General features: G+C 49.0%; 1 protein-coding gene across 1 annotated transcript in view; it reads left to right on the top strand.

The window, feature by feature from the left end:
- Positions 1-11,536: 11,536 nt before the first annotated feature.
- Pfkfb3 (6-phosphofructo-2-kinase/fructose-2,6-biphosphatase 3) overlaps positions 11,537-23,320 on the top strand; it is a 68,643-nt gene continuing 56,859 nt past the window's right edge. The window contains exon 1 of the mRNA XM_042686061.1: positions 11,537-11,754. Coding sequence (XP_042541995.1) covers positions 11,739-11,754 — 16 coding nt within the window. The 5' untranslated portion in view covers positions 11,537-11,738. The remainder of the gene's footprint in view (positions 11,755-23,320) is intronic.

Below are 23,320 nucleotides of genomic sequence, written 5' to 3'. Positions count from 1 at the left end.
AAGGAAATTATGTATTTGTGCCAATTAGCCACAGCAGTAGTGTTTGATGAATACTTTTAGACTCCATGAGAATGATCCTAAAACCATGGTTAAATGGTTCTCAAATATGTAAACAATGATGCTAATAAACAGATGATGGTATATTATGAGTGGCCTTAAGCTTAGAGCATGGAGAAGAGACACTGTTTTTCTTATTTATTTACTTGTGTTTGTTTGTTTTTGAGACAGGGTCTCATTAGATAGCCCAGGGTGGTCTGCAATTCACTATGTCCTCCAACCTGACCTCAAACTCATGATTCTCCTACCACAGTCTCCTGCTTTATTAAAGCTGTTGAATACTCTCATCCACACTGAACTTCATGTGTTTAACTGGATCTCAGTTTCCCTGAACCTGGAAAGGCCAACAGACTCAGCCTCTGAAGAGAGACAACTTGGCCTCTTAGAACCGTCTTGTCCATCCAGCCAATGATAGGACACAAAGCAGCCTTGGTCAAATGGGAAAACCCTGATCAGATACTAAAACATGGTGCTCAGTAGAGAGGGAAGGTAGTAGGCAGCAGAGAGTCAGCCATTTGCGGCTGGAGTGAGGGACTTCACAGTTGATGGTGAACAGTCAGTTTTAATATCACCTGACCCACAGATCTGAGCTACAGTGTAAACCAATGGGAAGAATTCACCTTGCTGATGTAGTTATTAAAAGAAAACTCTGCTACCTTGGTCTTTGCTACGTTGCCTTTGCTGTAATCATTTGCAGCCCGCAGGTCATTAGCTTAAGGAAGACAACCTCATACTTCTAGATATGTACATCTTGGTAAGGTGAGTGGAAAAACTTGCGAAGGCTCAGTATCTTCCAAATCCTTGTGAGACAGTGTGTTCTAACAGATAGACGGGCTGGGGGCGGGGGAGGGGGGCTATGAAAGTCCACCCAGTTCCCTTTCTTATATTGGATTTCTTAGAAATATTAAATAGTCTTTCTCAACTTTCCATGCAGCTAATCAATAAAACATTAACAGAACTCAACTGGCAGGGAGATGATTGTTTCCGAGAGTATTCCACTTTCCAGCAAAAGAAGATTTCTTGTATCTCAAATACAGTTGTGATTTCTGCCATTTTAAGGAAAGTGTGAAATCATGGGCACTATGCTAGAATTCTGAAGTGCACTTAAATAAGGTGCACTTAAAGTGCACCTCCCCACCCTGACTCTCTTGTTATGGGAGAAAAGTACATCCCTACTTGTTTAAGTCTGCATGAATTGAGTTTCCATGTAGCTGAAAGCATGTCTATATTTGTGTTATGTTTGAGTTGGCATCTTTTTCAGTATGAGAGGGTTTCATTGTGATAGTTCCACATACTACATTGTGAGCAAATTCACATCCTCTCCTTACCCCCGCTCCATTGTCTTAATCAGCAAATGATTGGCTTCATTGTATCAAAGGCATTTCTAATAGACAAGTAGGAGGATCACTGTCCAGGCATAAATCATGACCCAATCTTGAAAATCACTGATGCAACAAAAAGGGCTGGAAGTGTGGCTCAACTGACAAAGCATCTCCCTAGTAAGTGTGAGGCCTTGAATTCAATCTACAAAAAAATAGTAAAAAATAGATACATACCATGGAATATTATAGCCATAACAAAATTATGTCCTTTGCAGGAAAACAGATGAAACAGGAGATTATCATGATGGGAAAAACTCAGTGGCTCATGCCTGAAATCCTAGTTAGCTAATCAGATCTCAGCCTCCTCATATGTGGAAACCACAAGAAAAGTTGATTTCATAGAAGTCAAGAGTAGAACGGTGGCTACCAGAATCTGGAAAGAATGGAGCAGGGGAAGGTTGACCAATGGGCAAATAGTTGGTAGAGGCAAGAAGTTCTGATACACTTTGGCAACCTAAGATGACTAACAACGATGCATTGTACATTTCAAGAAGCTGCAATAAAAAGAATTTTGAAAGTTTTCACCTTAAATAAGTGGCTGTGTATGGTAGTACATGCCTGGAATTCCAGTTACTTGAGAAACTGAGGCTGGAGTATGACAAGTTTGAGGTAATATGATGACATGGGCGTGGGCAACACCAATGTCGCAAATCCCAATGAAAGAAAAAGGAGAAGGGAAAAAGAAACACTGTACAAAGTATACACGAATGGGAATGTGATACCCTATTAATATGGAAAATGTGTATGTTTTTATGCATCAGTTAAAAATAGGCTTGAGGAGCTGGGAAGGTGGCTCAGTGGTAGAGTGCTTGCCTTGCATGCCTGAGGCCCTGGGTTCAATTCCTCAGCACCACATAAGCAAAAAGAAAAAAGCCGGAAGTGGCGCTGTGGCTCAAGTGGTAGAGCGCTAGCCTTGAGCTGAAGAGCTGAGAGACAGCGCCCAGGCCCCACGACCGGACCCCCCCCCCCAAAAAAAATAGGCTTGATTTAAGAAAAAGGAGCTCCTATGATAAGCAGGCTGGGCATCTTGGGGCTCTTGGCCCCTCAGGACAGCCCCATCTTTTGGTTTCTGACACCCAGGGAAGCCCTGGAACCGGCTTACCAAGCCTCCAGCCACCCAGAGGTCTCCTTTAGGTCCTCTTCCCTTGAGAAGAAAGAGCTGACCTCCCTCAGGTCCACCTGAGGCACATTCCCAGCTGCCCCTGTGGCCACCTCTGGGCTGTGGTGAAGCTGGCAGGACGGCTGAGCAGAAAACATAACAGTACTTGGCTTCCATCAGAAAACATGAACCAGCGATGTGGACAGAATTTATCCTCAGAGGCTACATCCTGATTCCTGAGATCTCCACTGAAAAGCGGTGTGGGGAGGAATAATTGTAATCCACCAGAGTCAGGGCTTGTCCTTAGAGCTGGAATTTCAACAGGAGGTTTGGTTTGAGTCAGAAGGGGTGCCTGCTCTCTAAAACCTCTGTCACAGGGCAGGGCAGGGCTGTGGGGATCCCATTCCCCAAGGCAGGCAGAGGCAGGCGGACGGTGAGTTCAAGGTCAGCCTGTGGTACGAATGAGACTTTGTCTAAACAAACAACCCCACTCCCAATGAATCATAATTTAGTGTACTCTGTCCATAGTGGACAGAATTCTAATATGACCCCAGATTCCCAGCCCTTTCCAATTATCCAGTGCCACACTGACCTGGGTGTGACACCCCCCATCCCTTAAAGGCATTTGCGGATTGAACCCAAGTCCTAATCCATTGAACCAGGGAGACAGTCTGGGGAGCTGAGTCCTTTAGAGCAGGGCTTGGAAGAAGCAGAGGTTGGAGTTCGAATCATGGAGGGATCCAGCTGCCCCTCTGCCGCTGGAAGATGGAGGGTACCACGTGGCAGGGGATATAGAGAGGCCTCTCAGAGTGGCCCACACACAGCCAGCGTGGCCAACAGAAGCTCGAGGATGGGGAGAAGATAGCTCTTCTGTCCTCCCAGGACGTGGCCAAAAGCAACTGGGGACCGCAAGCTGACATTCTGTGGGTCGATCTGCCCGATGGAGGGGACCCTGCGTGAGACATCACCCACCCCACGGGTGTGCACTGGAGCTCTCCACCTGTGGTCCAGATGTCGCAGACCCAGCCAGGGATGCAAAATCTCCAGCCCTAGCCGCCACTCCTGGAAACTAGGGTGACGCCTCGCTCTCTGATGCCACCCCCCTCAGGTCTGAGAAGCGCTGTCCCCAGGATCGTGTCCAGGCACCAAGTTCTGTGCTGTAAAGTGGCCACTCTACAGCCATGACCAGAAGAGGACTGGAGCCCAGCCAGGCCTTCTTGCACTTTCCTCAGAATTCCCAGCCATTAGGTGAGATTGCTGAGAGCGCCTGAGTTGCAGAGCCAGCAGGCTACTTAATCAATACCCATTATCACCAAAACCAAAATGTCAGTGGGAAGGATTGAGGGCTCCGTGAATGAGGGAGAAATGACACTGTGTTGTTCACAGGCCTGGGATCGAGTCTCCCTTTCAAATGTCTTTGCTCTAGATCTGAAAACCAGAACGATGGGGTGCCACCACCCCTGCCCACCTCTCTCTAGGATGTCTGTGCTGTTAGGTTTTCAGCCCTGGCCCAGCAAACCTGCACCTCCCATGTCCTGTGTCACCACTGAGGGGCACATGCTCTGCCACACACACTGCATTTTTCTGTCCTGTATGTATGTGTGCATGCGTGTCCGTGTGTGTGTGTGTGTGTGTGTGTGTGTGTGTGTGTGTGTGTGTGTGTTGGTATTGAGACTTAGACTCCAGGCCCTTGAGTTCTTGCATGGCTTTTTCTGCTCATGGCTGCCTCCAGTTCTAGGGGTATTTTTTTTGTTTTGTTTTGTTTTGTTTTTTGCTGGCTAATTGGAGAGTCTCACAGATTTGTCTGGTCAGGCTGGTTCTGAACTTTCATCCTCAGAAATCAGTTACCTGAGTAGCTAGGATTATAGGTGTGAGCCATTAGCACTTGGCTATTTTCATATTCATTACCACACTGTGTTCTTATAAAGGTTCAAGTTAGGAGTGGCCACAAGGAAGAGATGCCCAGGGCAGGGTGGTGGTGGCGGGGGACAAGCATCTGGGCCCTTCATGTGCTTTCAACCAAGAGGCTCCCCAAATTCTGTCTTCAGGGGTTTGGATGGAGGCTTCACTGTGCAGGCTAGATCAATGAAATTGTTTACCCTGGTGATAAACTGACTCTCTACCCCACTGCCTCCCCCTTGGGCAGGGATGTGGATGGAAGGGTCCAGTGATCTAATCAGGCCTTAGTCTTTTTGGGTTACCTTCTCCCATCCTGAAGCCCAATCTCCAGTCATCCCATTGACACACAAAGTCTAGCCCCAGCCATCTCAGGAATCCATGGATTTTAGCAGCTCTGGGCCAAGAACTGAGACCAAAGATCATATGCTGCATAGATTTTTAAAAAATTATTATTGCATCACTTTCAGTCACCTAGTCCTGTGAACTTGTGAGTCCATTGGAGTAAAAGTGATTTCTAGGAAGAAAAAGAATCCACCCTTATTGGGGAGCATGCGCGCTGGCTTGACTGTAACAGCTGTGCGGCATCTGATATCCGATACGTGCCCATGGATGGCCTCTTTATCTGGACCCAGAGCCTTCCATGGTAGCTGAGTCCAAGGAGCTAAGTCTGCCTCCACTTGACAATGTGCACGTGTCAGGGGAAAGGTCAGAGGGCACGACAGTCTCTGATTGCACTGAATGGGGGTTTGTCCTCATTGCCTCGTGTTCTGGGACAGGCTGGCACACACCTCTATCCCCAGTGATGGTGGTCCAAGAGTTCATGGCCCAGCTCGCCTGTGTTCAGGAAACTCGGGCATCTAGATGAAGAGCCAAGATGTAAAACAGTAGAGGTAGATTCACTACCAGGAGTCGGTAAGGAGATCATGAGTCATTTCCTTTTCCAACAAAGGAAATATGAGGATTTCTATTAGGGAGGCGTGTGCATATTTCCATATGATGACACTTAGGAGTATGCTTATTCTTGCATGTGCTCAGTTTTAAGTCATAGCTCAAGAAGGAGAGATGATGGACACATTTTGGGGTATATACTTAGCTCAAAGTCACAGAGCTCATGTTTGAAAGGTCATCAGCAGACAAGAATACTTTGGCATATTTACCTTGTACCATAAAGGTTTAGTTGAGCCAGGGTTTTGGTGGCCCAAGCCTGTTATCTTAACCACTTGGAAAGCAGAGATCAAGGGATTGTAGTTTGAGGTCAGTGGAGACCAAAAAGAAGTCTAGGGGACTCCCTCTCAACTAATGGCTGGGCATTGTGTACATAACCTGTCATTCCCAGTGATATAAGGAAGTACAAGTAAGAGGGTCACAAACCAGGCTGGTTGGCATAAAGCGAGACCCTACCTGGAAAAAAATAACCCACATACAAAAGAGACTGGAGCCAGGTGCTGGTGGCTCATGCCTGTAATCCTAGCTGGGAGGCTAGAATCTGAGGATCATGGATTTGAAGACAGCTTGGGTAAGAAAAATCCAGGAGACTCTGATCTCTAGGTAACCACCAAAAAGCCAGTAGTGGAGTGATGGCTCAAGTGGTAAAGCACTATGTTTGAGCAGGAAAAAAAAAATAAGGGACAATGCCCAGGCCCTGAATTTAAGCCCCAGGACCAACCAGTCCACACCAACAGAGAGACTGTGGGTGTGACTCAAATGATAGCACCTTGCAGGTTCGAGGCCCTGAGTTCAGTACTCAGTACTGCTAAAAGAAAATGAATGAAAGATTTATCTGGCAAAAAGGAGGACACGTTAATGATATATCTGCCCCTAACTGTGTTAGAGGATAACAAATTCTCTCCTGAGACAGTTCACTCTTCACTCTTGAGATGAAGAGCTTCAGGGTTCCAGAAGCCTTCTATATACTACTATATTCTCTTAGAGGAATGAAATTCTCTTTATGCCAACATGAAATATATCTTGGCATCTCCAGCAGTCACCTAACACCATAGCTTGAGTTCCTTTCATAATTGTTTTCTTGCAGCCTTTGGAGGTATATGACATATACCATGAATAAAATATGACTTAAAGAATGACACTCCTAATCTAAGTAGCACAAAAAATATAGGCTTAATGTCCTGGAGAATCTAGGCCAAAATTTATCTATGCAAACAAGCCAACTCAAAGGATAAAAACAAATATATATATATATATATATATATAAATTATCGTGTCTTATATTATGATTTTTAAGCTTCTGATTAAAACACAATGAGTGAAAGCATGCAGAACATGAAAGCTGGACAAAAGAGAGCACTGTTTACTGCTTGGCTCTACTTGTTATCTGACTTGCTTTACCTTTATTTGAGTCCTGGTCGTGTTCCACAGGAGGAGACGTTTGGAGCTTCAATTGAGTCTTTCCATTCTTGTGCCCTCTTTTCTCTGGTACTGTGAGTTGGGAGAGAGAGGGTCATACTTTGATAAAGGAAAAGTGAGTAGTTAGTAAAATTAAGATCCTATCCACATTGGGTTAGGTGGTCCTGAGGTGGACTTTTTCCTTTCCTTTCCTTTCCTTTCCTTTCTTTCCTTTCCTTCCTCCCTCACTCCCTCACTCCCTCCCTCCCTCCCTTCCTTCCTTCCTTCCTGCCTGCCTGCCTGCCTCCCTCTCTCCCTCCCTCCCTTTCTCCCTACCTTCCTTCTTGCTTGCATGCCTCCCTGCCTTCTTTCTCCTTCTCTTTCTTTCTCTTGCTTTCCTTTCCCTCCCTCCCTCTCCCCCTTCTCTCTTCCTCTCTTTTGTGCCATAATTGAGCCTGAACTCTAAACTCAGGGCCTCACATTCTTACTTGGCTTTACTTGCTCAAGGTGAGCACTCTAACCATTTGAGCCACAGCTCCACTTTTGTTTTTTTGCTGGGTAATTACAAAGTTTTCTGCCCAGGTTACCTTTGAAGTGATGGTCAGATCTCAGCCATTGAGTAACTAGGATTACAAGCATGAGCCACCAGTGCCCAGCTTCAGATTTTTAAGTGTCCCCATTCCTGGTTCCTAGTGAATTTATCTTTGTAGCTCATCTCTGTGAACGTATCTCAGGAGGAGAAGGAAGTTTTAGGCTTGTGTACATATTAAAGGTTGACCTCATCTGCCCTAGATTGATTCTATTTTATTGCCAGTTCAATTTCCGTATCAGGGTGTACTTTAGAGCTATTTCCCCGGGGGAAGCACCGACCTGACAATGTTTGAAAGTGGTTGAGCTTGAGCCCTTTGAGGACAGCTCGGATGTAGGTCAGAGCAGACCCGTTTCCAGGAATTTCTTGACAGTTTGGCCAAGGTAATCGTAAGTGTATGTGTGAACCTTGTGGTTCTGTAGATGACTGGGGTCTCCACGCTGCACACAACTCTCAAGGTTACATCAGGGAAACCCACACACCACCTTTGAAATCAAAGTGGGTCGGTTGCTGGGTACCAGTGACTCACACCTGTTATCCTAGCTACTCAGGAGGCTGAGATCTGAGGATCATGGTTCCAGCCCAGGCAGGACAGTTTGTGAGACTCTTACATCAAATTAATCATTAAAAAAGCTGAAGTAGAGGGCTAGGAAGGTGGCTCAGTGGTAGAGTGCTTGCCTCGCATGCATGAAGCCCTGGGTTCAATTCCTTAGTACTGTATAAACAGAAAAAGCCAGAAGTGGTGCTGTGGCTCAAGTGGTAGAGTGCTAGCCTTGAGCAGAAAGAAGCATTAGGGATGGTGCTTAGGCCCTGAGTTCAAGCCCCAGGACTGGCAAAATACAAAAAACAAAAAACAAAAAAGCTGAAGTGAGCTGTGGTTCAAATAATAGAGTGCTAGGCTGGGGCATAAAACCTCAAGGTCAGAGCCCAGGCGTTCAGTTCAAGCCCCAAGACCAGCACACACACACACACACACACACACACACACACACACACACACACACAGTTGGTTGATTGTCTCTTTGGACACCTTATGGTAACATAAACCTGGGGGTCATTTCTTTGAACAGTGGTTTCCTAACTTATACTGCCTTTTCTTTTCGGCTAGAGAAGGCTTATAGTCCCTCAGAAAATGTACCTGTAAAAACAAAGAGATATTTACAACCCTACCAGGGCTTCCAGCATGATGGTGAACTGTATTTATCTGTCCTTGAGGGCAGCCTGCCTTTGGCTGCTATTGCTCTTTTCTAATGGGGGCATACGTGGTCAGACTGCATGAAGTATACTCATGACTCTGCCAGTTTGGCAATGATGTCCTTTAAAATTTGGAGTTGTACTTTGTATTGTAGAATGGGAACTTCTTTGTACAACTACTTAAAGATAATAAAAAAAAAATAAAAATAAATTGGAGTTGTGCCGGATGCCAGTGGCTCATGCCTGTAATCCTAGCTACTCAGGAAACTGAGATCTGAGGATCACAGTTTAAAGCCAGCCCAGGCAGGAAAGTCCATGAGACTCTTATCTCCGATAAACTACCAGAAAACTGGAAGTGGGGCTGTGGCTCAAGTGGTAGAGTGCTCACCTTGAGCTGAAGAGCACAGGGACAGTGCCCAAGCCCAGAGTTCAAGCCCCATGACTGACCCTCCCCCCCCCCAAAAAAAAAAACTGGAGTTGTTAGTCATCCAATAAGCTGGTTGCACTGTTTCTTTTTCCATAAGGATCGGAATTATAGGCAAATTAATCCCCTGGGCTACCTTTTTGACCATCTACTCCCCTCCCTCCCCAACACAGGAAATATGTGCAAACTGGTCCTTTTTTCCTTCCTCTTTGTCCTTCTTTGAGTAGCAAAGACAGCATCAAAAGCAGCTGCCATCTCCTGGGACAAGACTGTATGCTTAGCTGCAGAGTTGGTGGCAGGGTTTTCTTGGATTATTTCTGAGTATCCTCCCTAAACTACACTGTCATATACAGCTGTTCCTCTTAGGTCTTTTGTTTAGAAGTTTCCTGAGTACCTATTCTGAATGGTGCTGGACCCTTGCGTCAGCTAGTAGAATCTTGATGACAAAGTGGAGAAATATTGGGTAGATTCGAAAAGTCTATGTGGGAGCCAGGCATGATGGTGCACACCTGTAATCTCAGCCCTTGGAAGACTGAAGCAGGAGGATCATGAGTTTGAAGCCAATCTGGGCATATAATTAGCCCCTGTCCCCCAACCCCCCAAATAGGTCAAGAAAGAAAGATGGAAGATGAACATTTTAGGCCTTCTTGGCTCTAGGTCATGGAGCACAAGTTTGAAAGGCTGAAATAGAGGATAGGAATACTTTGGAGCATGCCCAGCTTATGTCATAAAGTTTTAGCTGAAAGAAAGCAAAAGAGGTATTAATATGAGACTACTTTGCTTAGCAGCTCACACCGCGACAAAAGGCCATCTGGAGTCACAGTCATTTCTTTCTCCCTGGAGTCCTCTCTTCAAAATGGGGAAGGAGGCCAGGGACCAGTGGCTCACACCTGTAATCATAGCTAGTCCAGAGCCTGAGATCTGAAGATCATGATTTGAAAGCCAGCCCTGGCACAAAAGTCAGTGAGACTCTTTTCTCCAATAAACTGTCCCTAAAAAAGCCTACTAACATGCATGAAGCCCTAGGTTCGATTCCTCAGTACCACATCAACAGAAAAAAAGCAGGAAGTGGCGCTGTGGCTCAAGTGGTAGAGTGCTAGCCTTGAGTACAGAGAGGCTCAAGGACAATGCCCAGGCCCTGAGTTCAAGGTTCATGACCAACAATAACAATGAAAAAAAAATATTCCCAACTGGGGAACAAATAAAATCCATCTCAAAGCTGGACACCTGTCTCAAAGGACACATCTGAAAAAACCCATCCTTTGTTTTAAACATCTGGGAGCAGACCAAATTTGGAATGTTGGTCTGGAATGTCTAGCCCCATTGATAAACCACCGTACAAGAATGACCATACTAGGTGTCTGATCAACACACACCCTCAATCTACTTTTCACCACGAATGCCTGTGATTTTAGAGCACTCATTGCACCTGTTATCTATGGGCCTGGACCTGTGTCTGTGTAGTGTATTACCTTTCTGTCTTCCCGTTGCTTTGCTTCACTAATATACTTTCTTGATCTTTACCTTGATATGTCCTAAAATTCTCTTCCCCACCCCACAACATCACAAACTTGGCACTCAAGGGCTAGGTGGAGCCCCTCTCTTTTGGAGATTTCTTTCTTGAAGTTGGGTTCCTGGTGGAGTTGATCATTGCTGTTTGGCAACATTAATTCCAGGACATTCGGATCAGGCCGTCTCACTAGCTGCACAACCCTTTACAATTAAGGTTTTTTTTTTTTTTTTTTTGCCAGTCCTGGCACTTGAACTCAGGGCTTGGGACTTGAACTCAGGGCCTGGGCGCTGTCCCTGAGCTCCTTTTGCTTCTGGGTAGCACTCTACCACTTGAGCCGCAGCGCCACTTCTGTTTTTTTCTGTGGATGTGGTCCTGAGGAATCGAACCCAGGGCTTCATGTATGCAAGGCAAACACTCTACCACTAAGCCACCGTCCCAGCTCCTGCCATTAACCCTTAAATGACCCAAAAGAGGAGTTGCCCTTGAGGCATCTGGACCAGGGCGTGTAGTGTGGCTGCGCTTCCCCAGGGTGCAGGTCTCTGACCAGGGAAAAGAACGCAGTGCCAAGGGGGCCCTCCGCCCTCCCCCGCCACGGCTCCCCGAGGACACCCCTTGTCTTGGCTGACTTATTGAGCCAGGTGTGCAGGGGTGTTTGGAGACGGGGAATCAGCAGTGAAGTGTGAGGGGAAGTAGTCGCCGTCGGGAACCTGCTGGACGAACAGTAACAGGTTTGTCTGGAGACGCGTCGGGCTTCAGGCCGGACCCAGGCCCAGCATGGGTGCTGAGCTCTGGGGGCAGGAAGTCAGTTAGAGATGGGGTTTTCTGGGCTCAGTTCATTTGAACACTTTTCAGGACACACGTTCCCCGCGTCCCTGCCCGGGAAGGCGGCGGGAGCGGAGCCGACGCCCTGCCCCTCCCTGCATGCATTTCTAGGCTTCGGCCAAGGCCCGGCGGCAGCTCCAGGGCCTGGCAATGCCCCGGCCCCGCGCCCTGGCCCCGCGCCCCGGCCCCGCGCCCGCAGCCGGCCCCGCTGCGCCCCGGAGCGCACGGGGTGACGCGGCTCCCGCGCTTCCTGCTTCGCGGAGGTGACGCGCCAGCCTTTGACCAAATATGTCCCTGTCCCCTCCCTCGCCGGCCCCACCGCTCGCTGGCGCCCCGAGCCGCGGGGCCGCCGCTCGCTCGGACGTCGGCCGGCCCGGGAGTCGCGGAGCTGCCCCACGGGGAGCGTCCCCTGCGCGATGCCCTTCACGAGAGGTAAGGGGACCCGCGCCGCCCCGCGCGCCCCGGAGACCCGAGGTCCGGGGGTGGGGGCTCCGATCCTAGCAGGGTGCGGGACCCCCGCGCACCCCGGGGACCCGGGGTGAGGGGGGGGCGGCTCCGATCTTCGCAGGGTGCGGAACCTGCGTGCCCCGGAGACCCGGGGCGGAGGGGGCGGGGGGACTCCGATCCTCGCCGCGTGCGGAACCTGCGCGTCCGGGAGACCCGGGGACGGGGGAGGTGTTCCGATCTTCACCGGGTATGGAACCCTGCGCGCCCCGTGGGCCCGGGGACTGGGGGGCGGGTGTCTAGGATCCTCGCCAGGTGCGGGACCCTGCGCGTCCTGGGGACCTGGGGACGGGAGGGGGGGCGCTCTGATCCTTGCCGGGTACGGAACCCCGCGCGCGGGGGCAGCGCGATGCCGGGGCTGCGGCGGAGATCCGCGCCACCGCGTCCCCTTGGGTCCCCGCGTCCCCTCCCGGCCTCGCCACGTGCGGAGTCGCGGCACTTTTTCCGCGGGTCCCGGAATCGTGCTGTGCGCGCGCCGCGGGTGCGGACGCACGGGGAGGGGGCCGGCGGGGCGGGAGACCCGGGGATGAGAGACCCGGGGACGCGAGGCGTGACCTTGGGGGCGCGGGCCGGGGCTGCGGGGCCGGGGAGGCGGGTCGGATGCCAGCTCTGGCCTCCGGCAATTTTCCTAGCCCCCTCCTCCGGCCCCCCTGCCGGGCACCGGGAAGTCGCCGCCCCGCCCGGTTTCCGTCTCTCCCTGGGCGGGATGGGCACCGGCACTGGGGCGGCGGGGAGGTCCGCCCGGCGCCGCGCACCGCCGCCTGGGGACCCGCACCTGGGCACCTTCCCGGGGGGTGGCGGGACGGGGGTGGCTCTTCTTGCACTTGGCTCAGAGACCCCACTAGACACTGCTCAGAGCTCGGTCGAATCTCGGGGTGCACCTTGGTCCGAGCCCAGGGACGGAAGGGCCGAGGACAGAGCCCCCATTCAGTCTGGAATCTGGGCTGTCGGATCCTGCGTTTTCTGTTTGTCTTGGGCGGGGCTCGGGCTCCACGGATCAACCCCGGGGTTTGTGCGGGGCGGGGAGGGGCGTTGCTGATGGGGAGAGAGAGGAAAGCTGGCCTTCCCGGGTGCGGGGACTGCGCTGCGTGGCTCTCTCTGCTCTCCTCCTCGGTACGCGTGAGATGCCAGGATAGGGCCATCTTGCTGGGGCGCTGGACTGGCCTTTGTCCCGCACTCAGAGAGGCCAAGGTACGCGGTGAGGCAGCGCAGCTATCGGTGAAAGGGGGCTGGCCGGCATCCCGTCCCTCCGGGAAACAGGAGGAGGGGGGTAGAGCGGGTTGAGAAGGAGGGTCAAAGAGCAGGGAGCTTGTACCATGAGTGGATGAGAATTGAACCAAGAGAAAGAGCCCAGCCGTGGTGGCTCACGTTGGGAGGCTGAGATCTGAGGATTGTGGTTCAAAGCCAGTCCAGGAAGGAAAGTCTGTGAGACACCCCCTCCCCCAATCTCCAATGAACGACTAAAAAGCCAGAAGTGAAGGTGTGGCGTAAGTGGTAGAGTGAAAAGTCTTGAGTGAAAAGATCGGGGACAGCACCCAAGTCCTGAGTTCAAGCCCCCAGCCGGGGCAGGCACAGGAAGAGAGAAAGAGAGAGAGAAAGAAAGGAAGGAAGGGAGAAAGGAAGGGAAAGAGACAAAGAAAGGAGAGAGAGACCAGGGAGAAGAAAGAAGAGAGTGTAAGAAGAGAGAAGAAAGAAACAAAGAAAGGGAGGAAGGAAAGATTCTGCTCTGTGCAGTCTGTTCTGTGTCCATCACTCCCAGTGTAACATGGGCACCTTGTCTTTGACACCCTCCTCCCCCCAGCTGCAATGTGAAGTCATTTGATGCAGAGCTCATTAACTCTCTGGCTGGCTTTCGTGTCCTTGTGGTCACTGTTTGGCAAACTCCTAGAAGACAAAGGTATCTGATTACTTCTCACCTTATGTGGTCAGATGGGAAGTAACTGGGTTGCTCAACGACTTTGTGTATGGAGATTTCGTGCATCCTTAGGTTATACAGAACTAAACATTTGTAAACTGCCATCCATCTTCTGTTTTGCCTTTGTGTATTGTTGATATCTGCAGAGTTGAGGCGGCCTTGGGTGGTGAAGGGAGTATTATTCTCCTGCTCTGTAGATGCTACTTTCTGAAGGGTCCCACCCAAGGTGTGAGAAAGAGCATTCCCTTGGAATCAGGGCAGTAAGAATTTTCTAGAACCTGTGGCAGGAGCCAGGTCAGGCATGGATCCTGGCAGGTTTTGAGTTTGGACAACTTGCCTGCTTCTTGAATTGTGAGCGCTGCAAGTGGGAATTGCAGGGAGTGAGGGCGTGGGTGGCGTTGGTGCCCTGCTGGTGTGTGGAAGTGGCCTGCAGGTGACCAGAGGCGCTGCAGGGGTGGCTGGGTCCCCAAATCCTGCCCAGCTCAGGCATGAGGGAGGCGTCTATGCACATACTCTTTGGTGCTTTTGGAGTTTTGAGCCAACTGGATGTATTCACTACTCAGAGTAATTTAAAGGAATGGGAAAGGAGGTGAGTATCGTGCTACCTGCCTGTAATTCCAACACTCTGTAGGCTGAGGCAGGAGAATCATGGGTTTGAGGCCAGCCCGGGCTACATAGTGAGATCCTATGTTAGCAAAACAAAAAGGAAAAGAAAAGGGTTAATGAAAGATTTTGCTGTCTCCCACCCAAAAATCAAGAGTGCAGCCAGATGGAGTACTCTTCCTCAGTGGGCTGCCAGCCGGGAAGGGAGGGCTGCGAATCCCTTCCTACGTTGTACCTCTGTGTCTTGATGAGCACAAGACTTGGGAACAGCTCTTCCAAAGGGCCTGGTAAGACACCCGTGAATGATGGGCAAGGGGGTGGTGGTGGTCGTGAAGAAAGGGTCATATTACAAAGGATTGGGTAGAAGATGGAGAATCCTCAGGGGTTGGTGCATGATCCTGGGGCAGCTGGCTGACAAGAGCTATGGGGCTCCCTTGTGGGTCATGGAGAGGAAGTGGGGTGTCAGGCCCCACACCCCACTGCTTCCGTTCCTCTGAGCTCATGGCATTACTACTCAGATGGCTAAGAGCTGATGGGGCTGTTCATGCAGAACGTCTCGCCAGGCTTGGCCTTTAGCAGAGCACCGATCTGCTGGGACAATAGATAACCAGCCAAAGGCCACAGTCCCTGTGGCAGGAAGTCAGGGCAGCTCTGCTTTCCCGTGGGTGAAGCTGAGCGGTTGTATGCCGAGTCATTCTTTCATTGTCTCCACCAAGCGCTTGCTGTGAGCCCGCATGTGCCAGGCCTGGACGAGCAGACATAGGGTGTCCCCTGTTTGGGGCTCAGCTCTTGTGCTCTCCGATAGTGCTGGAGGGGTCTGAGTGCTCAGTACTTGTGAACCATGAGACCCAGCTAAGGAAGTGAGACTGTGGTTCTACCAGCCTCACTGGAGCCAGAAGGGCTTGGACCAAGATAGTCCACTTTTCTAACCTGGACCACGGTGGCCTGCGACTGGTCACCCTATGGTATATGGGTGGGTGGGAAGGGCAGGGATGAGGCAGGTCTTTCACATGTTCAGCAGCCGACAAGCAGGGAGAAGGCGGTGCGGGCACTGTGCTTAGGGTGTAAGTCTGTCTCCTTGTTCTCTTTCTGACTGGTTTCCAGGGTGACTGTGGCTGCCGTGGGAGGGAGGATTCCCCCTCCATGGTATGATAAGTAGGTCTGCAAACACTGGTTTGAATGAGGAGAAGTTAATGTCCACACAGGAAATGCAAAAGAGATTGGTTAGAACAAGCAGGGACAGGAACCATGTCAGCTAGACACGTAGAGGATTAAATTTGGGAGCCATTACTAAAGGGGGACCTAAATCTTGGACTTTTTGAGCTAAAGATCTCTAGAGATCTTGAGATCTCTGGGGCAGTTGCGCGAGCGCGAGCGCGTGTGTGCACACACACACAGAGGCACATACACAAATGTACACACAAAAAGAAAATAAAAGAGTAAGAAAAAAACTGTATAATTCACATGTGGCTCAGCCTGGAGACTGAAGTCCTTATTAAAATTCTTTTTTTCCAACCTGGGGCTCGAACAACTCAGGACCTGCGCACTGTCCATGAGCCTCTGTGTTTAAGGCTGGTGCTCTGCCACTTGAGCCATAGCACCTCTTCTGGCTTTTTCTGAGTAGTTTATTGGAGATAGTCTCACAGACTTTCCTGCCTGGGCTGGCTTTGAACCTTGATCCTCAGATCAGCCTCCTAAGTAGCTAGGATTACAGGTGTAAGCCACTAGTGCCAGGTTTTCTTAAATTCTTGAGGTCCCTTTCATATCTAGAGTCCTACAAAATTACCTTCAGACAATGGTGTTTAACTATTCCTAATAAGCTAAATGAGAGGGGTTGGGAACGTGGCTCAGTGGTAGAGTTCTTGCATAGGGAATGCTTGAGGTTCTGTGTCTTCAACACTATGGATGTAAAGATAGAGAAAGAGAACTAACCTTTATTAATTACCTTCTCAGTACTGTGAGGGTGTTTTGTGTGTGAGCCCATTTATCTTCTCAACAACCCATAAATAGAGCTGGGGCTAAGATCTCTCCATTCTGCCTTTCCAACATGGACTGCTGAGCTATGACATGGCATAAGCTATGTCTCCACCAGGGAGAAACCTTGTGTAGTGACAAGTCTGTATTAGAATCAGCAAGTTCTTTACATTAGGGGGAAAGAGAGAGAGAGTTTCAGGTGCTGAGTGTTCTGGTTCTGTGAGATGTGTGCAGATGGAAGCAGAGAGAAAACTGCCATGCGTTGTGCTGTGTTACAGGTGCACATGTGCACACGTGCCTGTGTGCATGCACACCCCCTCCACCACACAGTGATTTTTGAAGGCCTGTCAAGTCCACATCTTCTCTGATGGCTTTTTCCATCCACTGGTCACACAGCACAAAGTTTAATGCCCATTTGTCCTTAGATGCTTCCTGCATGCTGTTTTTGTGAGCTATTGGAGTCAGGATCCATTCCTCATGCAGATATTTTGGGCCTTGTAATAAGTGCTTTATAAATCCTTGTACTTGATTATTCTTTTGGCAGCTCCCTCCACCCAACATTGAATATAAACTAAAGATAATACTAAGCCATGAATGCAAGGGACACAAACACATTTTTGCTTCTTCATGGTTGCCATCTTGGTGCCCTTTTGGAGGTACCAAATTCTAAATAATGACAATACCTGGAGCTAGTCTATGTATTGCTGGTTATTTCATTCTTGGAGTTTCATTCAGGGAGGGTTTTTTTTGTTTCTGTTTTTGTTTTGTAGAGTACTAAGATACCAACTGGGCAATCTTGGAGTTAGCTCCCAATGCATTCTTCTACTCCTTGTGGCCAACTGTGAGACCCTCCTGTAACTTCCTAGACCACTAGGAATTTCCCAGGGTAAGACCCCCCTTTTCTTCTCCACCCCAGCTCCCAGCACAGATACTGGAAGGCCTCTGTTGCCTTAGTATGGACTGCTCATGCCCCCTACCCCTTGGAGCCGGAAGTCAAGTCCTACTAGGCCCTTGCCATACAAACCGTCCTGTCCTCACCAATATTCATATGTGGATGAAACAAGCCAACATGAGCATAGGAGAAAAGTCACACGTCACACGAGGACAGGGGCCGACAGGGACATGCCCTCCTGTCAATCACATGTCTTTCTCTAGTGGCCTCAAATCTTCATAGAATGTCTGCCAGTTGTGCACTCCAACATAAGAGCCTCCAGGTGACCACACACAGAGGTCCCTCGCTCATTCCACAGGCCCGTGGTCATGTTTGCAACCACTCAGTGTAAGTATGTGCTGACTATATATTCCTGGGAGACAGTCTGGATACTACTCAGGCAGGAAGTCTCAGAGGGAGGAGAGGAGCCTGAAAAGGTGGAAAGCAGGCCCTGACAGGTCCACCTGGGTCGGGTACTGGCAGAGCAGTCACAAGGAAGGCCTGAAGATCACCAGCCTCAGGTTAGCCAGACTTTGGGTTGTGTTTTGTTAAAATGTGGTTTTAATTTTTTAAAATTTGTTACTATTATAAAGGTGGTATAGAGAGGGGTTACAGTTATGTAAGTCAGATGAAGAGTACATTTCTTTTGGGACAGCGTCACCCCTTCCCTCTCTCTCCCAGTTTTTCCCTCCCATCCTCACCCACATTTATGTAGTTCATTTTCAACATAGTGCCCAGTGTGTACCCCTGCTGCATGGTTCACCTTTGTCCCTCCATTTCTGTGCCCCCCCTTACTTCCCAAAGACAGATAAATGAGCAAAGTAAGGAACAACAAGGGAAAAAAACCTCTCATTTCCTTTTCTTGGAGCCCATTTTGATAAGTATTATTGTATATGAGCAGAAGCACATAGGCATTCCTCCTCTGAGAGTATCCTCCTTTGGCCTCACTGTGTGAATGCTTAGTGTTAACCACCTTTTGAAAATAAGGCTGAGCTCGTATTTCCAGCAGCTCTGATTTTGAGATAGACACTTGACTTACACACTGAAGAGTCTGGCCTCCTCATCTTTATGGTTATATTGGCAAAAAAAAAAAAGCATCCTACATGGGCACTTAAGCTTGGTGTCTGTTGGGGAGAGGTAATATTCTCAGAGAAGTGGAAAATGAAGAGCTCCTGACTCTGGTCTGCTGAACAGGCTCCCTGGGCTTGCACTGTGTAACTCTGCATTTTTGTAAGTGTTCTCAGTTGAAAGCACCCTGGGATGATCTTTGCAGAATCTCAAGTCTTTTACTCACTGGTCTGCTTCCATCCCTCGGGACACAATGATTACACATCCTCTGTGGCTGGCCAGAGACTTACTTAGTTCAAAAAGTTGGAAGCTCCTGACTTTTCTTTATATTTTTGATTTGTAGGGAAAATGCAGAAAATGACAAGGCAAAAAAAAAAAATAAAAGGTTTGCCAGTTCATGCTCTGCAGAGGATGAGCACCAAGATTTTCTGCTGAGTGGTAAGGACGGGAGGAGGGGACAGTAGTGACAGGGTGAAGAAGCAGATCTGTTGAATACCTCCTCCCGCCCTGTGCCTGTGGTTTGAACAAGGAGCTTTGGCTCTAGGGAGGTCACAGGCTGTGGTGGAGGCAGCTGAGAGAAGGGTTTGGTGGCTGTCTTGCTGCTTCATCATGTTTCAACAGGCATCCTGCCATGAGGGGTCAGTCTGTGTTACCAATCCCTGGCAGAAAGCGCCTCCTCATACCCCTGACTTGAGCCACATGGACACTGAGCCAGTTGTCCAAAGGCACTGAGGCCCTTGCTTTGATCATCATCCCCTGATGGGCCAGAATGCTAAGGTGCTAGGGATGCTTTTGAACTGCCTGGAGGAATGGGTTTGGTACCTTTACTATCTACTAGAGATGCTGACCCTTGGCAATGGGAAGCCACCTCCCTGAGACTGATCCAGGCGTTTGGGCAATCGCAGTGGAAACAGGGCTCATCAGTGGATGGCAAACAGAAAGTTGGGGAGACACTTCAAACCAAGTGTGGACTTTGGGACAAGGTGAAGGAAAGCAAAGGTCTGGCCTGGGCATGAGAAAGATCTGCATGGTGCAGGCAGACTCTAGAGAAAGGCTGGCCTTTAGCAGAGAAGCTGGGCGACTGTCAGTAGCCAGATGTCGATAGACCAGAGGTTCCACAGACATCAGTGTTGGTACTTGAAGGACAAAACCAGACCCCAGAGGTCTTGTTCACTAGGCAGGGCTGGGAAGGTGGCTCAGTGGTAGAGTGCTTGCCTTGCATGCATGAGGCCCTGTGTTAGATTTCTTGGTACCACATAAGCAGAAAAGGCCAGGCGTGGTGCTGTGGCTCAAGTGGTAGAGTGCTAGCCTTGAGCTGAAGAGCTGAGGGACAGTGCCCAGGCCTGGATTTCAGGCTCCACGACCAGCAAAAAAGAAAAAAGAAAAAAAAAAAAAAAAAGAATTCACTAGGTAGCCCTCACTAGAGGACTTGATGATGCCCTAGAAATTCTGATGAATTATTTTGCTTTAATACTTGGACAAGAAGTTTCATTGAAACAATAGTTAGGCTTAGGCAATGTAATGTATATATATATATCTGTACACACATATATATATATAATTATTATGGTTGTTGTTGTTGGTCATGGGGCTTGAACTCTGGGCCTGGGTACTGTCCCTCAGCTCTTCAGCTCAAGGCGAGTGCCCTACCACTTGAGCCACAGTGCCACTTCTGGTTTTCTGGTAGTTAATTGGAAATAAAAGTCTCACAGAGTTTCCTACCTAGGTTGGCTTTGAACTGTGATCCTCAGATCTCAACCTCCTGAGTAGATAGGATAACAGGTGTGAGCCACCAGTGCCTGGCTCTTTGATATTTTTTTAGTCTAGTCCATTTCACTGAAGAAGAGTATGGTTGTTCTAGTGAACTGATTACAAGGCCACTCCTGCACTGTGACCCTCCAAATTGAAGCCACTCTTCTGTGTGGCAGAGGTCTTCTGCAGAGACTGGGGGTTCTAATCTCCCCACCTGGGCTCACCTGTAGCCAGGGTTCCTGGTGAGACTGAGAATTCTGTGGCAAGTTCTAGATGGCCATAGATAAGTGTTCTTCAAAGGCCCATGTTTTGAAGGCTTAGTTCCCAGCCTGTGGCATCACTGAAATCCATGTAACCTTTAATGAAACCTTTCAGACGTGGGGCCTAGTGGAGGAAGTTACATCAATGGGGGTGTAGCCTTACAGAGGATATTAGTACCCCAGCTCCCGTCTCTTCCTGTGCTTGCTTCCTGGCTACCTTGAGGTGACATATTATGTCACTACAAGCCCCAGAGCAAAAGAGCCAACTCAGAAACCTTTCCTCCTTATCGACTTGCAATTATAAGCTGATTGTCTCAGATGTTTTGTCATAGAAATGGATGCACACTATTAACACACCTACTGCATGCCCAGTAAATCAAGTCTGTGTGTGAGTGGTAAAGATACAGGAGTGAACAGAGCACAGAAAGCCTGAAAAGGGGGGAGAAGACTGGCAATGAATAATAATAATTATTATTACATATAATTATATAGTATGTATTATATTATAATTATACTATATATTATATAGCTATCATTATGTATATAGTATAATTATCATAATATTAGATAAAACTGACTGAGTTCAATGGATGTAAGTGCTAGGGAGACAAAGGAGTAGGAAGGAAGAGGAAGGAGAAGGAGCATGGGGTGGGAGGGCTGCTTCAAATAGGACGGGCACTGCCAGCTGACGTGTGGGCAGACCACAGTGGGTGCGGGAGTGGACTGTGCCCTTAGCTTGGGGATCATACCAAGCAGGGCCATGACTGGCAGAGATGCCGGAGCCTGAGCATTGGTGAAACCACAGTGGCAACTCCTCCAGCAGGGTGGGTGTCGGGGGGGGGGGGGGGAGAGGGAAAGCGTGGAGGAAGGCTGGAGGAGGAATGGGCAGCCCACTAAGTCCTCATTGGGTCAGGAGCACACCATTGCTGCTTGCTGAGCATGAAATGTGGAGTCCCTGGGAGGTTTTCATGGAGGTGGAGTATGGATTCACTTGGTGCTGGGAAATATATATTCAAGTCAGTGGCTGTTTCCTGAGAATAAATTGTAGGGAGACGGGGATCAAGTGGAGCAACCAGGTAGGAGTCTGTGAGCAGGTAAGCAGAAGGCACCTTAGGTCAGAGATGGCAGGATCTGTTCTTGGGTGCCAGGTGGGATGAGGAAGAGGAGGTCATGGCTGGCTCTATAAGTGTCTTCTCTCTGAACTCGAAAGATCTGAGCGCAGTTTCTTTTTAAGCACTGCACAGAAGGGTAGAGGTGGTAGGCTGCAAAGAGTCGAGTGGGTCCCTGGGTCATAACCGCATTACGGGGGGTGTCTTCAGTAGCTGTTAGGAAGTCGCCATGACCTCCCAAATATCAAGTTGCTAAAGGCCCTGCTCTGAGCGTATGTGTGTACCTTAAACAGCCCACGTGAGGTCACCAGGACCTGCCTGGGCAGCCGGATTCAGCTCATAGTTCAAAAGGCCTGGGATTTACATAGCAAGCAGCTATCTAGAAATACTCATCTTGCTCTGGGCCAATCACCCAATCTGTTAAGAAGAAACAGCCTGGAAAATCTCAGTGGCCACTCAGGAGACTGAGGCCAGCCTGAGCTGTGTGGTGAGGCCAGGTCCAGAAACAAAAACCAAAAAGGAACAAAGAAAAAAAAAATTAAAGAAGAAATTTAGCTGGGCACCAGTGATTCATGCCTTAGTCCTAGTTACCACAGAGGCTGAGATTGGAAGATCATGGTTTGAAGCCAGCCTGGCTGAAAAGACCCTGTGAAACTCTTTTCTACAATTAACCACCAGAAAATTGGATGTGGCACTGTGGCTTAAAGTGGTAGAGCCTTGAGCAAAAGAGCTCAGGACGGTACCCAGGCCCTGAGTTCAAGCACCGGTACTGACAAAAAAGAAAGAAGAGGAGAAAGAAAGAGACAGAGAAAGAGAGAGAGAAAGAAAAGAAAGAAATAGAGAGACAGAAAGAAAAAGAAAGAAGGATAGAAAGAAAAAGGAAGGAAGGAAGGGAGGGAGGAGGAATGGAGGGAAGGATTTAAGCCTGAATTAGGGCCCAGTGCTGTGCAGTGGCACCATCAGGTGGTGAGAAAAAGAAAGGCAAGAAAAGACACTGAAAATTGGGGCTGATAATCACTGAGGCGCATAAAGGATTCCTAGCGCCATTTTTGTGTGGTTTACTTATGGGCACTGACTATGGCATCTCCCAAGCTAGTAGGAAAGCATTTACTAGGTTTTCCATATTCTCTGTTTCTGTGTATGTCATAGGCAACTGCCTTTCTCTCCTTTTATCTATTTGCATAAAACAATATGTCTGTATATGTCAAAGCCGCTTGCCTTTCTCCCCTTTGCATATAGCGTGAAGGGCTCTTGGGAGTGGAAGGGTGATGCTTACATCAGGAAGCCTTCCTGAACGAGCAGCCCAGCCTCCAGTGGACCAAGTTAGCTTTCCAATGGGGTGAAGGTTGTCCAACTTTCTCTGGTTTCAGCATCAAATCACCAGTTCGAGTGATGTCCCAGTTCCCAGGCAAATGTGGCTGGTTGATCATTCTGATATGCATCCAGCTTCCCCTTGTACCTAGTGGACCAGCTAGTGGCTTCATTTTAGAGAAATGGGTTTAAATGAACATAAATATGGTCCAAGGATTTTATTTGCCTGTGTAAAAATAGAACACTAAGGGGCTGGGAAGGTGGCTCAGTGGTAGAGCGCTTGCCTTGCATGCCTGAGGCCCGGGTTCGATTCCTCAGCACCACATAAGCAAAAAGAAAAAAGCCGGAAGTGGCGCTGTGGCTCAAGTGGTAGAGCGCTAGCCTTGAGCTGAAGAGCTGAGGGACAGCGCACAGGCCCAGAGTTCAGGCCCCACGACTGGACCCCCCCCCCCAAAAAAAAAACCCACTAAAACCACTTTGAAAAGAAGAGGAGTGAGATAGGGAGATAGAGGGAGGTTGATACATTGTCTACATATGTGGAAATGTCACAGTGAAACCCTCAATAAAACTA

The sequence above is a fragment of the Dipodomys spectabilis genome, unplaced genomic scaffold (assembly GCF_019054845.1).
Source record: "Dipodomys spectabilis isolate Male_0828 unplaced genomic scaffold, ASM1905484v1 ptg000096l, whole genome shotgun sequence".
NCBI lineage: Eukaryota > Metazoa > Chordata > Mammalia > Rodentia > Heteromyidae > Dipodomys > Dipodomys spectabilis.
The sequence above is the reverse complement of the archived record's forward strand: the minus strand, read 5'-3'. Positions and strand labels throughout refer to the sequence as shown.